The sequence below is a fragment of the Lottia gigantea genome (genome assembly GCF_000327385.1).
Source record: "Lottia gigantea unplaced genomic scaffold LOTGIsca_133, whole genome shotgun sequence".
NCBI classification, from domain to species: Eukaryota; Metazoa; Mollusca; class Gastropoda; family Lottiidae; genus Lottia; species Lottia gigantea.
The window spans coordinates 473,559-496,155 of NW_008707481.1; the positions used below are offsets into that span (position 1 = coordinate 473,559).

Here is a 22,597-nt window from a genome sequence, read left to right on the forward strand (position 1 = left end):
CACATGTTCATGTGGGCGTATAAAAACAGATCACAATATCAGAAGGTTATGTGGAGATCAGTTTTTGGGTAAATTTAAATATTGCATAGAATGACCATTGCAACATTATGAGGGCCATAAAAATAGGTNTTGAGAAAAGGAATAAAGGGAAAATGTGAAATTGAGACCAGAATTAGAACAGATGGAACCTGTTCAGAACTCAAACAAGCGTCACTATGGTAACCCCTGATAATTAATAAAATACAGTTTATGTAAATATTTTATTTAACAAATCAATAACAATATATTCTTATATAGTATAGGTTAAGACCAGGGCTCATGATTTCCGCTGTATTTACCAGCTATGTCTGAATTATGATTATGATTATTAATTTTGATTCCTTGGATAACCATGATAACATAGAGTCAGTTCAATTTAGAGGCTTCAATGTTTATCTAAGACGTGTTTTGGTGATAATTTTGATATAATTATGACAAAGTAACTTAATTTATATACTGGAATCTTTCAAATACACAGACAAGAAGAGTAAAAACATGGTTTTCAGGGAAGCATATCTGATAGCTGACAATGTATTAATACTAATTAGAGATTTGAATGTCTCTGAAAAGACACCTCTTTCTTGAACTATCCATGTTACTCTTTGTAACACTCAATCACTAAGTCAATAACAAATATATTATGTATATTGTCATGTGACTGAATGAAAACAACAGTCCTGGTCTAGCCTTACTCTTACACTTCATATCATTTATAAATAGCACTCCATTTTTAAAACAACTACAAATACATTGTAAACAAATCATCCACACTGTTAATGATCAAATTGTAGATTTTCTTCAGATTGGTCCTGCCTTATTCTCATTGGTCACCATTTAATTACAATATTAAAATTCTTTGACAAGTATCATATTTTAATGAACATGAATTTTGTCCTACAGCAGTCACAGCTATATTTGGATCTAAACCTAAAATTCAATGTCCCTTTTGATTCAATTTCTGCTTAACATAATGACATTTATAGGTTTCATTAACTAGAATCTGAATGCTTCTAATACTAAAAGTAAAATACTACCAATCTTTAGGTCTGGCTGAAATGTTCTTCCATGGTTCAAATTATAGTAGGCTGATGGACTGATGTAAATAAATTTCCATGATTTCAAGTACATTGTTGATTTCACATTGTTACAAAATCACATCCTACATTAAATTATGTGCACATAACATTCTGGATTTCATTTGAAAGAGCTTGGGTGATGCTGAAAGAATGATAACAATATCTATATGTAAAAGATAGCTTGCCAGACAAGGTAATATACGCCCACTCTTACCAATTATTTTTCAATTTTTCTGGAGTCTTTACGTGCTACAAATTGAACATACTTTCAAGAACAAGGGCAATAATTCTTACCAATTATTTTTCAATTTTTCTGATTTTCGATAGGGTTCATCCTTAGGTGACAACAAACACTCCCACCAAGTTTCGTCCAAATCTATCAATAATTTAACCTTGTAGAGCGTTTACGAGCTAAAAATGAACTGTGTTTTCAAATAATAAGGGCAATAACTCATTCTAAATATTTTTAAATTTTTCTGATTTTTGATAGAGTTTATCCTTGGTTGAGTAAAACACTCACACCAAGTTTCGTCAAAATCCGTCAAGAGTCACATCTACTAGAGTGTTTACAAGCTAAAATTGAATGCATTTTCAAGAACAAGGGCAATAACTCATACTAATTATTTTTTGATCTTTCTGATTTTAAATATAGTTCATCTTTGGGTGATAACTCACTTACTCATCCTAAACTGTAATAGAATGCTCTTGAAATACAATTGAGACAAATAAGTGACCTAATGAAAATGAAAGTGTTTAAACAATAACTTTACTCTGACCTTTTAAATGCTGACAAGAATGAATTTTGAAATGATGAAAGAAGGGTATGCAGATTGCACTAACCTGTTAAAATAGTTCTAAGTATATTCACAATGATGACCACAACCTGTAGGACATTCCTTATTTTTCATAAACCAATCTTGAATATGTTCAATATGGCCGCCATGACAGCAACCTTGACACCAAATGTACATTAACTTGACTGTCTGATGACTGCAATTAATTTTACTGTTATTAGTTTTTGATATTTGAAAACATTTTTACTAAGACTATATTTGGCTTGCAAATGGTCAGAAATAATAATACCCAGTTTTGTGGTACCGGTATATGGTTTGATCCCATTATACCTTGAGCAATTTGTTTAAAAAATGTACTTACCATAGACTACATTTATTGGTGACAGTTTTACATTTTTCACATAACCAGCCAGCTTTCATTAAAGGTCGACTACATTGTGAACAGTAGGTATGTATAGTGGTAGATTGACTGTTTAAACTATTGACTGAACTCAGATGACATAACTTGATAACCTCTGCTGATACTGTCCATAATTCATAGTATCCTAGTAGTTCTACAATGATATACATAGTGGGATCTGCATCAACTAGTAATGTTATACACTCATAAGCTGAGGACTGTTGGACAACCAATGATTTTTTGGTATTTTATAATGGTGCTCTCAACATGTGAAATGACCTTTTTAAAAGGCAGGATTTTTTAAAACTACAATCATGATATGTCAGCTAAGTGACTAAAAAACTTAAATTTTCCAAGTTACCAGCCTATTCTATCTATGTATTTAGGTTGATACTTACCAATATATGATAAAAACCAGGTTTCTTGTAACTCACTATCTATATGTTGTCTTATTTTATCTCCTAATACAATTAACATAGAAACAGTGGACTGTACATCACCCTGTTAAATACAATATATCTCAGTTATTATTAGCAGAGACACACAGAGATAGGCAATACCAGACAGTGTTCCACGAAGAGAGGATCTTTAATGTTCTTTAGCCTGCAGGGGTTTTGGGCTTTGACCAACTACAAGACAATGTATACTGTCATAGTTTCTAGATTGACCCAACTGTTCAGCAAACTGTTTAAGTATATTAACTACAGTAGAAATGTTGGATACATTGTTGACCTCTAGTTTCTAGATTGACCACCTGTTCAGCAAACTGTTTAAGTATATTAACTACAGTAGAAATGTTGGATACATTGTTGACCTCTAGTTTCTAGATTGACCCACCTGTTCAGCAAACTGTTTAAGTATGTTAACTACAGTAGATATAGTGGATACATTGTTGACCTCTAGTTTCTAGATTGACCCACCTGTTCAGCAAACTGTTTAAGTATATTAACTACAGTAGAAATGTTGGATACATTGTTGACCTCTAGTTTCTAGATTGACCCACCTGTTCAGCAAACTGTTTAAGTATGTTAACTACAGTAGATAAAGTGGATACATTGTTGACCTCTAGTTTCTAGATTGACCCACCTGTTCAGCAAACTGTTTAAGTATATTAACTGCAGTAGAAATATTGGATACATTGTTGACCTCTAGTTTCTAGATTGACCCACCTGTTCAGCAAACTGTTTAAGTATATTAACTACAGTAGAAATATTGGATACATTGTTGACCTCTAGGTTCTAGATTGACCCACCTGTTCAGCAAACTGTTTAAGTATATTAACTACAGTAGAAATGTTGGATACATTGTTGACCTCTAGTTTCTAGATTGACCCACCTGTTCAGCAAACTGTTTAAGTATATTAACTACAGTAGAAATGTTGGATACATTGTTGACCTCTAGTTTCTAGATTGACCCACCTGTTCAGCAAACTGTTTAAGTATATTAACTACAGTAGAAATGTTGGATACATTGTTGACCTCTAGTTTCTAGATTGACCCACCTGTTCAGCAAACTGTTTAAGTATATTAATTACAGTAGAAATGTTGGATACATTGTTGACCTCTAGTTTCTAGATTGACCCACCTGTTCAGCAAACTGTTTAAGTATATTAACTACAGTAGAAATGTTGGATACATTGTTGACCTCTAGTTTCCAAGGTATACTGATGAGACTATCATCTTCGGTTTCTGATGGTGAAATGTGATTATCAGTAGAGTTATTCTGTTCATTAATTAAAGTCTGATGACCAGCTGCTAAATCTTCAGGTGAAACTGTTTTTAATTCATGACGAACTTGAATAGCTTCATATGGTAGTTTGTAATCCTACAATTAGAAAAAAAATGTCGAGTTCTTAACACAACTTTAATCCTGTACCCTCGTAACTAGTAACTGGGCTCTATAAATAAATATAAAAAATAAGTCATTTGATTGATTATTTCAAATGATTAGGTTGAGAACAATGCTTACTATGAGATCAACTTTCAGAGCTAAAACATCAAAACTAGAGGTATGGGTGTCATAATCTTTTCTATCTGGTTCACCATCACCAAAGAAAAAATCTGCTTGTTGATTGGTTAAACCACTAGCTATATTAGCCAATAGTGTGTTTTCATATTCTGAATATTCCCCTTCTGAGTCTTCATCACTCCAACCTGAAATATTTGTTTCTATAATTAGCAAATATTCTTCCCATATAATTTTAAAACACGGGGGCACAGGCTGGGGGCAGAAGGTGTTTCAGATCACATGATTTGCTAATTTTGAGTATTAATAAATCATTTCAACCACATGCTTTATGATTTGATATAGAAATAGCCTCTAAGCCAATTTTTTAAAATTCAAATATAAATTGTACCTGAGTCTATTCCATTTAATTCTGTTCTACTGCCTGAGTGGTTCTCTTTTTTAGCACCTAGAGGAGATTTCCCTGAGACTGAAACCAAGGATTCATATATTCATCAAAAAGCTTGGAAAATGCAGTGAGCTACACAAAAAAATTTAATGTCATTATACAATTAACAAAATAATGATTCAGGATAGATATTAACTTAAACATAAACGTAACTCCTTTATAATTTAAGATATATGTTGTCAAATGTCTTTATTTTCTTCGATGATCTCACAGCATTTCTGTAGATTCATTTCAAATGTTCCTTTAATTTTACCCAAATATAAAATTATTAGAGGTAATTAGCTTGAATAAATGGATAAAAAAATATTATACAGAGTTTATAGTGTTGATTAAATCAAAACTTTTAAAACTTTATGAGTCTTTATAAAAATAAAATGAAAGTACCTTTATCCAGATCTTGTTTGTCAGCAGTTAGACTAGATAAATTATGATCTAAATGTTTTTTACAAAATAATACATGTAACATCTTCCAACTATGTTCAATCTGAATAAAATTTATAAAATTTAAATGTAGAGAATGTATTGGGTAATTGGTGTTTAATTGTTTAGATGGGATTGGTAAATCAGTTAACTCTGTGCCTACTACCTACTGAGGTTTGATCAAAATAATTGTGATGAAGTTGAATTAGTATCAGTCTTGACAAGATTTCATTTCTCAATATATCAAAATATCTTACAATGATAATTGTGAAATAATTGATGTTGCATTATGATAATTCCTTTTTAAATGAGTGGTATAAGAGGTAACAAAATATATACAACTTGCCCTTCCAATGTGAATGATTGTGTTATCTCATATTTGTAAAATCTATTGGCATTCCAGCTTTAAACATGAACAAGATCTCTTTCGAACTATTTCTCATCTTTTCAATGAGTAATATCTAGCTAGAAGATTCAAAGTTAAACAATATTGAATACTCTACCTGTGGAATGTGGAATTTTTTAGCTATTCCTGCATTATGATCACATAGACTATCAAATGACATTTTACATAATTTATATTCTTTGGCACATTCAATAAAGATGTTTTCCTGAAAAGTTAAAAATAAATATATAGATTTATTCAATCAAAGATGTTTATGAAATGTAAATTGTGATGATTTTTATATATATACCAAATGTCACAACTGGTAAAATCAACAGGACTGTTCTCAATGTTAGTCAAATACTACAACACATACCTTTGATAAAACATCTCTATGTCTGTTTCTATGAGTAAACATATAACTATGAGCTTCTGTAAACAAATCACTCTTCTTTTCTGGAGTTTTACTGGTAAAAAAAGACAGTTTACCACCTTCAGGACTAGATTTTTCTACAAAATAACATCAATGAACCCTTTCAATATACAAAACAATTTTGGATTCAACTTTATCTATTTCATGTTGTTTATCTGTACAGATTAGAAGATATCTTTTATGCAAAAGTTATGTTTTTGTGACAATGTGTGTGATTTTACATGCTAATGCTATACTTTCAATAGTCAAAACATCTTCACAAACTTGAACTATGAAAAGTGAATCTGATGTTTACTTACTGGTGCCATTCCTGTCACCAAACGCATGAGAAATATTTCCAAAGATATCAACATCCATTCCAGCAGGAATAACATCATCTGCAGGACGTTTGGCATCTTTAAAAGTATGCTGCATTAAAAAGCCATCTTTACCACTAGTAAATAACATATGTGGTTCTAACCAGATGATTGCTGAAACAAATTTTAAGATATATGCCATTTAAAATCATTAATACATGGGCTTTGAATTACTCCACTGTTTCATAGTTACTATTACTGCTATTAAGCTATACTGATTGGGTTTCTAAAACATGTTTAACAAGGTATAAAATTAAGGAAGAATCTAAGATGAACTAATTAGATGCAAATTTATATTAAGGAAAGATTCATCATGAGTTTTCCATGGTAAGTAATGATAGACGACAATAATCTGATAGCTATCAAGATAGATAAAAGTCAACTTACAAGAAACTACATCCTTATGGCCATTGAATGTAGCAAAGGGTACATAAGGTCTACCTAGAGCCCATACATTTACATTGTGATCTAATAATAAAGAGGCACTAGCTATGTTGAATTTTCTTTGTGGTCTCCATTTGATTCTGGCTACAGAAGCTATAGTTTGTACAGATTTCACCAATTTCTCTGGATGTGAACTAGTATCCCATACCTATAAAAACAATAGAATTTATTAAGCTAATAGTGATTCACATGATGGACTTATTGAAAATTAATAGTTCTAGTCAGATATTAACAATATTTCCTTATTTTATTGTAAGCTGTGGGGATTTCAGCTTTCCACACAATTCCCATAATATAAGATTTGTGTTACAGGTACAACAAACGTCATCAGCAGAAAAAAAAACTATGTCACTATGATGATATCAAATGTTTTTAAACAAGACTGAATGTCTCACCTTAATCATTTTATCTCTGCCAGCAGTAGCTATCCAATCTCTTTCTTCAGGATGCCAGTCTATACTAAATGTAGGTCCGGTGTGAGCTGGGAACTGTTTAATACATCTATCATACATCCTCATATCCCATAGCTAAAAAAGTAATCAAAACTTTATCCCATATCTATAATAGTAATCATAACATTATCCCATAGCTAAAATATCAATCATAACATTATTCAATAGCTATAATATTAATCATAACATTATCACATAGCTAAAATATCAATCATAACATTATCACATAGCTATAATAGTAATCATAACATTATCCTATAGCTAAAATATTAATCATAACATTATCACATAGCTAAAATATTAATCATAACATTATCACATAGCTATAATATTAATCATAACATTATCATATAGCTAAAATATTAATCATAACATTATTCCATAGCTAAAATATCAATCATAACATTATCACATAGCTAAAATATTAATCATAACATTATCACATAGCTAAAATATTAATCATAATATTATCCCATAGCTAAAATATTAATCATAACATTATCCTTTAGCTAAAATATTAATCATATCATTATCCTATAGCTAAAATATCAATCATAAATAAAATAGCTTATCTTAGAAATATGGAAACAGGGTTGAAAAATCTAAAGAAATCTTCAGGAAAAATCAATTAATAGATAATTTAAGGAGAGAATTTCCATGCTCAATTTATAAACATTCGTGCAAAAAATATCAATGATTTATATGGTAGCAAAAAATGTTCTTACTTGTATGTTTCCATTGTCATAGGCAGCAGCGAAAATAAAATATCCAGATCCTAGATTTGGACAGAATTGAATATCTCGCACACTTTCAGACATCTTACCACTAAATGTTGTAGTTACTGCATGTTTTCTTATATCCTGTAACACAACCAAAGTTCATTATTTGTGTGCAAATTACCATTCTATAAATTATACTATCAAAAGTCCATTAATAGAAACAGAACAAAGCCTGTCTGAAAACCAACAAATATGAAATCTTATTTACAACAATATAATATTAGCAGATATAAATGTAGAGAAACTTACAAAAAGTTTCATAGTTCCGTCTTGTGATCCACTGAGTAAGATAGAAGCATCTGATTTATGGAAGATAACTCTATTTACAGTTCTCTTATGATCTGTTAATACACATTCTGGAAAATACAGATCATTAAAGTTTTTTATTCAAAACAGTTTCAGGAGGAAATTTTGAAAAGACCAACCTTTGTGAGAATACTATTACCAATTTCTCCACTCTTAATGCTGATTAACAGTAACCATGTGTTACATAGTTGACAAAACTTTCAGAAACCAGTTTTTGACATCATGTCAAGTATCTCTCTAGTGTGAGATTTTCATCTTAGTAGATATACAAACTTATAATTTTATACAGGGTTTGAGAAAATTAAACATATTAAAAGTAAGAGTGTCCTCACCTTGTTTTGATCTGTTTGGTTTATTCAGATTCCAGAGAACCACGGAACCATTAGTTGCAGCTGATGCCAGAATACTCTCATCATGATGATTCCACGCTACATCAGCAGCACAATAATTTAAATTGATATTCTTTCCAACTCGTAAATTAATTTTTTCAGCAAACCCATCTTCTTCAACACTAACAATTCGAAATACTGAAAAATATTCAAAACTAGCTAATTAAATCAAAAATTGCCTAAAATAAAACATAACCACACAACTAAAAATATCAATGCAGCTTTATTTAGTCAAGAAATTAACCTAACATGTTTTTACACTCTGTGTGATCTTCAAAAGAAGTATGATAAAAATATGATACTTAATAATGTGATCAATGAGTATAACTAAGATATAAAATACGAAGATAAAATTGTAGGTTTTACCTGTCCTGCCAGCAACAACACACAATGTAGCATCTTTATTTAAAGCAATAGCATTGACTGGTCCTTCACAATCAAACCTTAAACTACATGCTGGTCTCTTATAGCTTACTGCAAAATACAGAGAAGGAAAATACAAGTTAGTTAGATAAAAAAGACATAGATATGTATGTATTACTTCATTTGATTTCTATTTCCAAATTGATATCTTCATGAATAAGACGACAAAAAAAATTTTATTAACCGATGATAAAAATCTGTACAAGCAAAATAACTGAAATAAACAAATATCTCGTTGGTTCTGGAAAAATACAAAACATATATGATTAATTCATAAAAGTTAAAAATAATTATTGACATTTTATCTTTGAGTTTACTTCAAGACTAAAATTCCTTTGTAATATTTTTGGCACTTTTCTTCTGATTATTTTCTAGAATAAAGTTGTAAGTGGTAATTAGCTAATTGACAATGAGTGAATAGAGTCTGTATAGAGTGGCAGATAAATTTAAAAGAAGCCTGAAGTTAATTACTTAGCTTACTACTGGATTATTATATCCATTACTTAACTGATAACTAAACTTTTTCAAAAGTAGTCTGCGATATCATTTAGCTAAAAGTAGATGTGACCACCATTGCTATATTTAAATAACAAAGATCTTGTAAATGCTATCACATTCCTTTCTGGTAAGTTCTAATTTTACCTCTAGTTTTTTTTGCAGACATACCCAGTACACAGACCAACTGAGTATGAATGAAGTCACTGAAGCCATGAAGGTGCAACTGTTAAGTCCAGGTTGAGAGGGGCGAGTAGAGTAATTAGTAAATGATCAATCATAAGAAGCGAAAAATACTATACAATTCCAAAGCACTGATCGTTTAAGTCATAATACAGAAAATGACACACCTCTATCGTGAACGAACTGCTGCATTTTGATAATATTTAATATTATTGTATTGTTTCCTGTACAGCCATGTTGAAAACGTCATCAATCTTTGTGTGGGTATTTTAGATATTACATTTCAAAACGAAATATTATTACCTGACAATGGACTAAAATCGCACAATCTTAAAGAAATAAACATCTACTATGCTATAATTTTAGATTAAATTTTACATTTTTTTTTATAAAGATTCTTTCGCTTTATTCAGGATATGTTTTGTCAAATTTTGTCAGGTAGCCATGCCATTTCCGGTTCAATTAAGTTATAACTTTGTTTACATTTTTCAAGATTTGTGGTTATTTGTCTCCATTTATTCATCGTATTTCAGGTAGTAAACCTCACAAAATGAACACACCAAATCGTGATAACAATTCTTCGCAAAATAATAGTGACGGAAGCTCAAATACGTCTTTTAAATGGGGATCTCCTGCCTCCTCAGGAAATGTTCGATTTTCACCATATCAAAATACAGGCAATAATGGAGCGAGTTTTGTAAATAGAAGTCCTAATCACAGACAAAGTAGTCCTCACCATAATAATAGTTATCAGAAAAATAATTTTCCGTTCCGAACCCCACAGCCAATGCCAAGGTATTCATCTCCACATCCTCGAAGTTGGACAGGGGGTGATAATAGAAAACAGCGTTTTAACAATTCTATGTCTCCCATGAAACATTATCACAATTTTAAGGTTTGTTTTTTGATTAAGACTCTAAATCTGATATTCTTTTATCTTTCAAAATTATTTTTAACTCTTTCAATGGTACATTTTTATCTGATTCAGTAATATTTCTACCTACAGATTACCCTAATAAGTAATAGTATTAAAAGTAGATAACCACTATATGCAGTAATAGGTTTTCTAGAAAAGAAGACATTCCCAGAAAATTTCTGCCAGTAGTTACATTAGAAATATTTTTGACTGTTTCGAATATAAACTTTAAAAATCCTAAATGTTAGTCTGAACTGTGCCAACACGAATAAAAGACTTATTCTGAAATATTGGACGATATTTAATATCTTTCTTATCACATTTCTGTTCATTTAATGTATTATAAGTTTGATTAATATTTCTATTTTGCAGAATGCTCGTTATGACCCGAATTGTAATCCAGGAGGTAGTAATGATATAGAACAATATTATCAATATAACATGATACAAGATCCTTGGCAACGTTTAACACCCTGTCCTATTTCACATCCCCCCAATCCTACTACATAGTTTGATATTAACAATGTAAAGTGTGGTGCTAAAACTAACAGCTACAAAACTAAATTATTTAAATGTTGATAACTTAGCATCTACAGCAAATTTTAAACAGAAGGAAGGAGAATATGAAAGTATACTATGTGCTAGGCATCCATTTTCATGAAAAAATACGTTCTCAATTGGGTGAAAATGTGTCACTTTAATATTTTGGAAGTGTTCATCAAAAATTTATGAAAATGTTCGGATTCTACTTAAAATCACATTATCTGTTATAGTATTTCTTTTATCAAATATGAAAGTATATTCAATAATTCATTTTGATGTTGCTGCTCTGAAAATTTTATTTGAATGGATTGGTATTTTTTTAAATTGAAAGAGAATCAATTGAAAGGTTTTATAATGTTTTTATTTCTGGCATATGAAGATTCAGTTGTTTTTGAGAAATGTTAAGTTTATTTTATATTTTAATACCTCAAATCTGTAAATTGCCAATCATTTTATATTGAAAGATACTAATTAAATAGTATTAAATTTGTGCATGACATGAGATAATTGGTTGTAATTGATGTTCATTGGCAGACAGGTTTTTTGTGTAGATTGATTTCAAAATGATGAATATTCATTTGTAAATAATATTTTCATGACTAAAATTGAAATAAATTAAGTCATTATCTTACTAATTTATTATACATTCTTCATTAAAAAGGAAGACCAACCACAAATCATTTTGTTCTTGTTATATGCCCCAAACAGTAATAAATATAACTTCTTATCAAATTGATGTATTCCAATGCTGATATGCATAGTCTCTACTTGTGACCTAGACTAGTGCTTTTCAAGAGAGTATCTCTTATAAAACTGTCCTGGAACTTGTAATATGATATATAGGGAAACTTAATAATATAAATGATAGACCTTTCACCCACACAATATTGACCATGTGGTACGAATAAAAACAAAATACCTTTCAGCTTATGAACAAAGTAGACCGATGTATACAATATTTTATGATTGAACATAGGACGAAAGGGCAATGGTGAAGAGTAGTGATTCATTGTATTTGCTAATTATTTTTAAAAATATTTTGATATTTGCACAAGAGCATTTTTATACAGACTTTCAGTTTTGTAGATATATGGTGGTTTTAGTTGAAAAGATAAGTTATATTTTTAAATAGCTTTTGGTGGGCAAACAGTCTAATTAGATCAAACTTTCCTTCCATTTTTTATTAGCTTTCATTTTGAATATAGCCACTTCCAATAGGGTCCAACAACAGTCTTCTTGAACATTCGTCAAATTAACCTTTTGAACTAACACAGAGATGTAGGCTTTAACCAATAAAATTTCTACCCTAACAATGTCCGTCAACATTTGCTTGTAAACGCTCTAAAAACTAGAGTTATTGATGGAACGAAATGAAATTCGGTATGTGTATACATATTCATAAGATAGCTTGTGAGGCAAGGTAACATACGCCCACTGACAGCTGTCAGAAATGATAAAACAGTGACTAAAGTACGAATTTTCTCATATTGAAGAAATTTTATTAGTTTGAATTCAATTACATATATATATATGCCAGTTATTTATGCTGAGTAATTCCACAAATTTTTTAAAATCAATATCAATAACCCAAATACAACAAACAATTAAATCACACTGCTGCAATAACTCAAAAAACGTTCATCGAAAATGGTTGAAAACTGTAGCTTGTATTGTGCTCACAAACTATTTCCAACAAATTTCGACGTGTTTTAACAAAGTCAAGGGCAATAACTAAAAAACCGTTCATCAACAATATCTCTTGTAAGAACTTGTCTGAGATCTTATCAATTCCAATGATCACAACAAGTTTCATCAGAATCGGTTGAAAACTGTAGCGTCAATCCTGCTCACGAACTATTTTTAACAAATTTTGACGCGTATTAACAAAGTCAAGGGCAATAACTCAAAAACAGTTTATCGAAAATGGTCAAGTTAGAACATGCCCGAGATCTTATCAATTCCAATGATCACACCAAGTTTCATCAGAATCAGTTGAAAACTGTAGCTTCAATCCTGCTCACAAACTATTTTCAACAAATTTTGACACGTTTTTACAAAGTCAAGGGCAATAACTCAAAAACCGTTCATCGAAAATGCGTCAAGTTAAAACTTGTCCGAGATAATATCAATTCCAATGATCACACCAAGTTTCATCAGAATCGGTTGAAAACTGAAGCGTCAATCCTGCTCACGAACTATTTTTAACAAATTTTGACGCGTTTTAACAAAATCAAGGGCAATAACTCAAAAACTGTTCATTGAAAATGCGTCAAGTTAGAACATGTCCGAGATCTTATCAATTCCAATGATCACACCAAGTTTCATCAGAATCGATTGAAAACTGTAGCTTCAATCCTGCTCACAAACTATTTTTATCAAATTTCAACACGTTTTAACAAAGTCAAGGGCAATATCTCAAAAACCGTTCATTGAAATATGTCAAATTTGAACTTGACCGAGATCTTATCAATCTAAAGCATCACACCAAGTTTTATCAAAATCAGATGAAAACTGTAGTCTCTGTAGTGCTCACAAGAAATGTTGATGGAGAGGGGCTAAGACAATATACGACCACATGTTCATGTGGGCGTATAAAAACGAAGATCAAGTCCGAATTTGAGCTATTTTCGACCGTTAGAATCAGAGTTATTGCTCTTGCACCAAAATCGTTAATATGCTATTCTTAGTTTTCAACTGATTTTGATGAAACTTAAAATGGATGTTACTGGACCTAAATCGAAAGGTTTGAGAAAGGTTAGTTTACTTCTGATTAAATTTAAGGCTTTTACAAGATTTAGGCCTCTTACGTCAGTTTTAAGGAGTTATCGCCCTTAAACCTCTATACATTAAGTGCTTCTATCAACATCAATTGCTAGTAAACACTCCGTCCGTCAATCTGTCCGTGCGTCAACATTTGCTTGTAAATGCTAAAAAAAATTGGATTTTTCCATGGAATCAAATGAAATTCGGTATGTGTATACATTTTCATAAAAGGAAGATCAAGTTCGAATTTGAGCTATTTTGGATCATTAGAAGTAGAAACTAAAAACTAGAGTGTTTGAAGGAATCAAATAACATTCTGTATGTGCATACATATTCATGAAACGAAGGTCCGCCGGTCTGTCCGTCCGTCAACATTTGCTTGTAAACGCTTTTAAAACTAGATTTTTTGATGGAATCAAATGAAATTCGGTATGTATACATATTCAAAAGATAGCTTGCGTTGCAAGGTAACATATGCCCACTGGCAGCTGTCAGAAATAATAAAACAGTCTTTAGTGACTAAAGTACGAATTTTCTCATATTGAAGAAATTATTTATGCTGAATAATTCCACAAAATTTTTAAAATCAATATCAATAACCCAAATACAACAAACAATTAAATCACACAGCTCTAATCAAGGGCAAAAAACAACTTTGACGTTTGACGCGTGTTTACAAAGTCAAGGGCATTAACTCAAAAAATGTTCATCAAAAATATCTCTTATTAGAACTTGTCTGAGATCTTATCAATTCCAATGATCACACCAAGTTTCATCAGAATCGGTTGAAAACTGTAGCTTCTATTGTGCTCACAAACAAATTTTGACGCGTTTTTCGTAAGTTAATGGCATTAACTCAAAAACATTTTCATCGAAAATGCATCAAGTTAGAACTTGTCCGAGATCTTAGTAATTTCAATGATCACACCAAGTTTCATCAGAATCGGTTGAAAACTGTAGCTTCTATTGTGCTCACAAACAAATTTCGACGCGTTTTTACAAAGTCAAGGGCAATAACTCGAAAACCGTTCATCAAAAATGCATCAAGTTAGAACTTGTCCGAAATCTTATCAATTCCAATGATCACAACAAGTTTCATCAGAATCGGTTGAAAACTGTAGCGTCAATCCTGCTCACAAACTATTTTTTAAAAATTTCGACGCATTTTAACAAAGTCAAGGGCAATAACTCAAAAACCGTTCATCCAAAATGCGTCAACTTAGAATTTGTCAATTCCAATGATCACACCAAGTTTCATCAGAATTGGTTGAAAACTGTAGCTTCAATCCTGCTCACGAACTATTTTTAACAAATATTGACGCGTTTTTACAAAGTCAAGGGCAATAACTCAAAAACCGTTCATCGAAAATGCGTCAAATTAAAACTTGTCCAAGATCTTATCTATTCCAATGATCACACCAAGTTTCATCAGAATCGGTTCAAAACTGTAGCTTCAATCCTGCTCACGAACTATTTTTAACAAATTTTGACGCGTTTTTGCAAAGTCAAGGGCAATAACTCAAAAACCGTTCTTCAGAAATGCGTCAAGTTAGAATTTGTCCGAGATCTTATCAATTCCAATGATCACACCCAGTTTCATCAGAATCGGTTGAAAACTGTAGCTTTAATCCTGCTCACGAACTATTTTTAACAAATTTCAACATGTTTTAACAAAGTCAAGGGCAATAACTCAAAAACCGTTCATCAGAAATGCGTCAAGTTAGAACTTGTCCGAGATCTTATCAATTCCAATGATCACACCCAGTTTCATCAGAATCGGTTGAAAACTGTAGCTTCAATCCTGCTCACGAAATATTTTTTACAAATTTCAACATGTTTTAACAAAGTCAAGGGCAATAACTCAAAAACCGTTCATCAGAAATGCGTCAAGTTAGAACTTTTCTGAGATCTTATCAATTCCAGTGATCACACCAAGTTTCATCAGAATCGGTTGAAGTCTGTAGCTTCAATCCTGCTCACGTACTATTTTTAACAAATTTCGACGCGTTTTAACAAAGTCAAGGGCAATAACTCAAAAACCGTTCATCAGAAATGCGTCAAGTTAGAACTTGTCCGAGATCTTATCAATTCCAATGATCACACCAAGTTTCATGAGAATCGGTTGAAAACTGTAGCTTCAATCCTGCTCACGAACTATTTTTAAAAAATTTCGACGCGTTTTAACAAAGTCAAGGGCAATAACTCAAAAACCGTTCATTGAAAATGCGTCAAGTTAGAACTTGTTCGAGATCTTATCAATTCCAATGATCACAACAAGTTTCATCAGAATCGGTTGAAAACTGTAGCTTCAATCCTGCTCACGAACTATTTTTAACAAATTTTGACGCGTTTTAACAAAGTCAAGGGCAATAACTCAAAAACCGTACTTCGAAAATGCGTCAAGTTAGAACTTGTCCGAGATCTTAAGAATTCCAATGATCACACCAAGTTTCATCAGAATCGGATGAAAACTGTAGCGTCAATCCTGCTCACGAACAATTTTTAACAAATTTCAAAGCGCTCTAAGTTAAGGGAAATATCTCAAAAACCGTTCTTAGAAAATATGTCAAATTTGAACTTGACCGAGATCTTATCAATCTAAAGCATCACACCAAGTTTTATCAAAATCAGATGAAAACTGTAGTCTCTATAGTGCTCACAAGAAATGTTGACGGACGGACGGACGGACAGGGGCGACAACAATATACGACCACATATTCATGTGGGCGTATAAAAAACGAAGATCAAGTTCGAATTTAAGCTATTTTCGACCGTAAGAAGCAGAGTTATTGCCCTTGCCCCAAAATCTGTAATATTTACCATCCGCATGCCGCGGTGGGCGTATATGGCTGTGGTCCACTATCTTTATAGTTTACATGCATGAAAGGCCTTGTGTCTATGTATATTCAAGATAGACAAAGGAACTATTGTATAGAAATGGTGTATTTGAATACTTGATGGAATTGAACCATCAAACAGTGAATGTGAACAACAGACACTGTTTTACCATTAGTATTGTACAAATAGTGAATCATTTCTATTGGTCTATTAATTCTTTCCGATATCTTTTCCAAATCATGTGATAAAGAAAAATTCAAGCTGCATATTAAGTTATTAACTACTCTGTTTCTCCTCAATTAAAAATCTAGTTTTATACTAGAGTACACCTCTTATTCTATAGCTTGTTTGTAAAAGTTGCTAAAAATTTATTATTTATTATTCCATTTCCAATGCTCATATTCCCTGTCTGAACAGTTTGATTTTTTTTAAGGAGAGTTGTATTAGATCGGTGGAATATCAGCTTAATTTTTTGAGGGTTCTCTCCATTCAAACTAAAAAATGTTCATCGAATAACCGTCAAATTTGAATTAGTCCAAGATCTTATCAATATATATGATCACCAAGCTTCATTCATATCAATTGAAAACTGAAGTCTCTATTGTGTTCACAAACAAATTTGACATTTTTTTTCCTAAGTCAAGGGCAATAATTCAAAGATAGTTTGCGTTGCAAGGTAACATACGCCCACTGGCAGCTGTCAGAATAATAAAACAGTCTTTAGAGACTAAAGTACGAATTTTCTCATATTGAAGAAATTATTTATGCTGAATATTTCCACAAAATTTTTAAAATCAATATCAATAACCCAAATACAACAAACAATTAAATCACACAGCTCTAATCAAGGGCAAAAAACAACTTTTGATGCGTGTTTACAAAGTCAAGGGCAATAACTAAAAAAATGTTCATCAAAAATATCTCGTTAGAACTTGTCCGAGATCTTATCAATTCCAATGATCACGCCAAGTTTCATCATAATCGGTTGAAAACTGTAGCTTCTATTGTGCTCACAAACAAATTTTGACGCGTTTTTCGTAAGTTAATGGCAATAACTCAAAAACCGTTCATCGAAAATATGTCACTTTCGAACTTGACCGAGATCTTATCAATCTACAGCATCACACCAAGTTTTATCAATAGTCTATATAGTCCTCACAAGAAATGTTGACGGACGGACAGGGGCGACAACAATATATGACCACATATTCATGTGGGCGTATGAAAAACGTTCCATCAAATGAAAACTGACGTCTCTTTTGAACTCACGCATTTCTACTAAGTCAATTGCAATAATTAAAAACCCGTTCATCGAAAAATAGTCAACTTCGAACTTGACCAAGATCTCATGAATATAAATCATCACACAAAATTTTAGTAAAACCAAATAGAAATGTGGATGGACCGCCGGACAGGGCAACGGCTATATACGTCTAAAAATTTATGATTTTGCCTATTATGTATTTCAAATATCTAAAAGGGGTTCTTGCTATCCTAGAGCAAAGAAGTTTTATTGTAGACAAAATAAACAATAATTCACTCACCTGAAATTCATCTGTTTTCAACATCAATCTTATTTTGGTTGTTGATCTGCTATGCTGTGTTGAAACATTACCAAACTCTTTATTACAGACAGTCTTCATCTTCATTAAAATTATTTGTTGTTAGAATGTTTGTGATTGATTAATGTTAGTTACAAAGTTTTATTTGCAGAGCCTTATGTATTTAATTTGGTAAAGTTTTTGAGAATTTAACTTGCTGAAGTTGACGAGATTAGAACCTAGTGAAATTATCTTGGTCAAGTTATGAAAATAGAGCTTAGTCAATTTAACTTGTAAAGTTGGTGAAAATAGAACCAAGTCAGTTAAACTTGGTAAAGTTACTGAGAATATAGCCTAGTCAGTATTACTTGTAAAGTTTATGAGAATATAGCCTAGTCAGTTTAACTTGTAAAGTAACTGAGAATATAGCCTAGTCAGTTTAACTTGTAAAGTAACTGAGAATATAGCCTAGTCAGTTTAACTTGTAAAGTTTATGAGAATATAGCCTAGTCAGTTTAACTTGTAAAGTAACTGAGAATATAGCCTAGTCAGTTTAACTTGTAAAGTTTATGAGAATATCGCCTATTCAATTTAACTTGTAAAATTATTGAGAATATAGCCTAGTCAATTTAACTTGTAAAGTTACTGAGAATATAGCCTAGTCAATTTATCTTGTAAAGTTACTGAGAATATAGCCTAGTCCAATTGTAAAGTTACTGAGAACATAGCCTAGTCAATTTAACTTGTAAAGTTACTGAGAGCCTAGTCAATTTAACTTGTAAAGATACTGAAAGCCTAGTCAATTTTACTTGTAAAGTTACTGAGAACATAGCCTAGTCAATTTAACTTGTAAAGTTACTGAGAACATAGCCTAGTCAATTTAATTGGGGTAAAATTAACGAGAATAGAGCCTTGTTAATATGCGCAAATATTTTGATCAATCATACCTTAATCTCAGAAACAGATATTTTCTAATTAAGCTAATCAGTAATACTGTTCACAGCTCACTGTTCAAATTTGAACCTTCAAATTAATGTGTCTAGAATTATCCGTGTGAAAAAATATCAGTAGATAAAGGAAAAGAAATGCCTAGCTTTATATAATTTTGAAGGAATTATGCGATATTCATACATATTTGGTACTTCTTATACTTATATTCAAGTCTCCTATCAACCGCACAAAATGGTGCAATTGTCCCTTTAAACTTTTTGTTTTGCTCTTAACCTCAAAATTTGACATGCCTCAGAAAGAGAAGTCAAAGTTAACATAAGAGAAGTTTAAAACCATTTCTGAATTTGGTGCTTAGAAACTGTTGCAGCCTACGCTAATTTCAAACCAATATTCATAAAGCTGATTGAAAGCTCCTTGTTTAAGCAACTGCTGATGTAGTCTTAGTTGGACCAGAAAAAACGTTAATACTTTTCATTTCAAGATTATTCATAAAGTATCAATGCTAAGATCATAATATTTTGACCTGATAATTATGGAGTTATAACATCTTTTCACCAAATTTCAGCTGTTCAGGTTGATTTATTACTGAAATAGCAGCTTTTTGAAAAGTCCTTGTCCAAAAATATAGCGCCAAAAATAATAACTATGAATTCACCTCTTAAATTGAACTAATGCACAATGAGGTCACCATTTTCGGCACAAATAAACATTTCCATCACAAAATCTTGCCTTTCCTTTGGTCTCTCCAGCTATTTCCATGGTAAATAATGTCAGCATAAGAAAACACATTGTAAACCATTGGCGTCCGATCGGGAGATTAGAGGTGGCCATTCATATTTGTATCATGTAAGCTTACTCAAAATTAAATAAATTCAGAAGGAATATTTATTATGTGCCACAACAAGCATAGGTTTTATTACAGTTTGGTATTATATTTTGTTTACATGGAATTTTGGAAATGCTGCTTTTTCAAAGTGGTTCAACCGATTGGTGAAATGATGTCTAATATATCCATAACTATGAGGTCAAAATTTTATTGTCTTGGCTTTTGATATTTTTTGAAAAATCCTGAAATGAAAAGTGTTACCGTTTTTTCTGGGCCACCGATATAATATCAACTGTCTATGGATGAGAAAAATTGTTGGGTTCAGATAATACATTCAAGGTTCATTGTAATCTATCAACATTTATAGTTCAGGGTCTATTTTTTTGGTTCAATGTATATTAGACATTTTATATATCTAATAGAAGAAAATACCAAGCATCATTCCATATTGAATAGAAGGCTGTGCATATTTGTAGAAAAACTTTGACCACTTTTCTGATTTCTAAACTCTACAATTGACCAAACCAGCTACGAATAATGAAATAAGTTTGTCATTTCCTTTATAAGTCAACTGAGAATACTTTCAAAGTTGGGTATTTTTGCCTGTATGCACTGGTAGTGTTTTTCAGGGGGGAGGGCTGTGGTCCTCAGGACTGTGAAAGTCTTTATTTTGAAAATAAAGCTCTGAAATACATTAGCTTCAAAGCCTTTGACAGCTCCAAGTCCTCAATTGACTTAAGGCCCTTGCCTCAGAAAGATAACTTATTTTTGGCCTTCCCCCTCCCCTCAGACATTTTCTAGACAAACCTATGTAACATCGTATTTGATGTATACCCCCTTATCCCTACCTTTTTTCTTGTAATGTAATGTGATGCATTGAAACTAATCTATTAAAGAAAACACTTAGTTGAACAATTTGCTCAACCAGTAACCCACCTTAATGAACACTTTTAGATTCGAGGCAACTGAACACTTTACAAAATTTCTCATCACATGAGCACTTTTTTACTGAGAACACTTTGACAACACATAAAACATTAGTTCACTTTGTTAACAGTTCTGTCACTGGATAGTTGTATATCTCACAATATAGTCGTTAACAGCAACTGTAATTTAAATGCTGGTAAAATAGGCAAACTATGAACAATTTACTAGCAATCTGTTTAAAAAGTATAACCATGTTTCATTAAAATCAGATCAAAGATTTAAGTCAAAATTAACATATTTTGGATAAGTCAAAGGCAATTGATCAAAATTCAATTCACCAAAAATAGAGAACATTAAGGGAGGATTATTGAAATCAAACTCATGGGAGATCTCATTCATTTTTCATTAGAGAAAATTGTAAAGATATTTCAATACATATACTAGCATGTCAAGTATCTTTACAATGTTCTTTAAAAATAGAGAGCAAAGAGGGACCGACAACTTGTAGTAAACTGTTTAGTTTCACCAGTATATTTGATAAAATGTTCACTATGTGTTCATGTATGTCCACTAACTGTACAGCTATATTAATGTTCATCACCTGTACAGCTATTGTTACACAATCCATTTATACATTCATTGCACAACCCCTTGAATGTACAGATATTGTTATTTTCTTTCTTTTGTTATGTTCACAAACTGTCAAGCAAATTGTAATGTTCACAAACTGTGGATCCAATGTTCACATACTGTTGAGCAATTTATAATGTTCACATACTGTGAGCCAATTGTAATGTTCACAAACTGTGGATCCAATGTTCACATACTGTTGAGCAATTTATAATGTTCACATACTGTGAGCCAATTGTAATGTTCACAAACTGTCAAGCAAATTGTAATGTTCACAAACTGTCAAGCAAATTGTAATGTTCATATGCTGTGGAACCATTTGTAATGTTCACATTCTTTACAGTCATCTGCTATATTCACAAGCTGTACAGTCAAATACTGTGAGCCAACTATACTGTTCACATACTGTGGAGCCAATTGTTATTTTCACATACTGTGGGGCCAATTGTAATGTTCACATACTGTAGAGCTAATTGCATACTGATTTTGATCAAACTTGGTTTGTGTGTGCCATGAGAAAAAAAAATCTAATTCAAATTTCAGCGTTTTCTTAACATTAAAAGCTCTAACCGAATTAAACCCCTGATCACGCATGAAAGTGATTTCTAATTTTTCATTATACTAACCACATGCTGTTTGTTTTTTTTGTAAGAGATTCACATTACTGTAGCATACATTTTACTTTTATGTACATTGGCTGTGCAGTAAAATCAAATATAACTGGTTGTTTCACTTCATAAATTATGTCCACAGATGACTTCAATTTCACAACCATTGCACTTAGAATTACTAGTCAACACTTTCAGTTAAATTGTTTAAAGCTCATTATAGTTCACAAGTTATAAAGCTTGTTGTATTGTTCACAAGATATACAA

At 31.6% G+C, this 22,597-nt stretch overlaps 2 protein-coding genes across 2 annotated transcripts; one reads left to right on the forward strand and one right to left on the reverse strand.

Annotated features, from left to right (window-relative positions):
* Nucleotides 1–1,969: 1,969 nt before the first annotated feature.
* Nucleotides 1,970–9,119, reverse strand: LOTGIDRAFT_139155 (hypothetical protein; the record flags this gene model as incomplete). Its single annotated transcript, XM_009049304.1, has 16 exons — nt 1,970–2,105; nt 2,271–2,463; nt 2,708–2,810; nt 3,894–4,133; nt 4,290–4,477; nt 4,666–4,737; nt 5,107–5,206; nt 5,646–5,753; nt 5,916–6,027; nt 6,256–6,430; nt 6,704–6,908; nt 7,156–7,287; nt 7,938–8,072; nt 8,241–8,347; nt 8,630–8,824; nt 9,053–9,119. Coding segments are annotated over 16 exons (2,268 nt in total), but the record flags the coding sequence as incomplete, so codon positions are not given.
* A 1,218-nt stretch (nt 9,120–10,337) lies between these two features.
* Nucleotides 10,338–11,878, forward strand: LOTGIDRAFT_238165 (hypothetical protein; the record flags this gene model as incomplete). Its single annotated transcript, XM_009049305.1, has 2 exons — nt 10,338–10,682; nt 11,076–11,878. 2 exons carry the CDS (start codon nt 10,338–10,340, stop codon nt 11,211–11,213), a joined length of 483 nt encoding a protein of 160 aa, XP_009047553.1. The 3' UTR covers nt 11,214–11,878.
* Nucleotides 11,879–22,597: the final 10,719 nt, after the last annotated feature.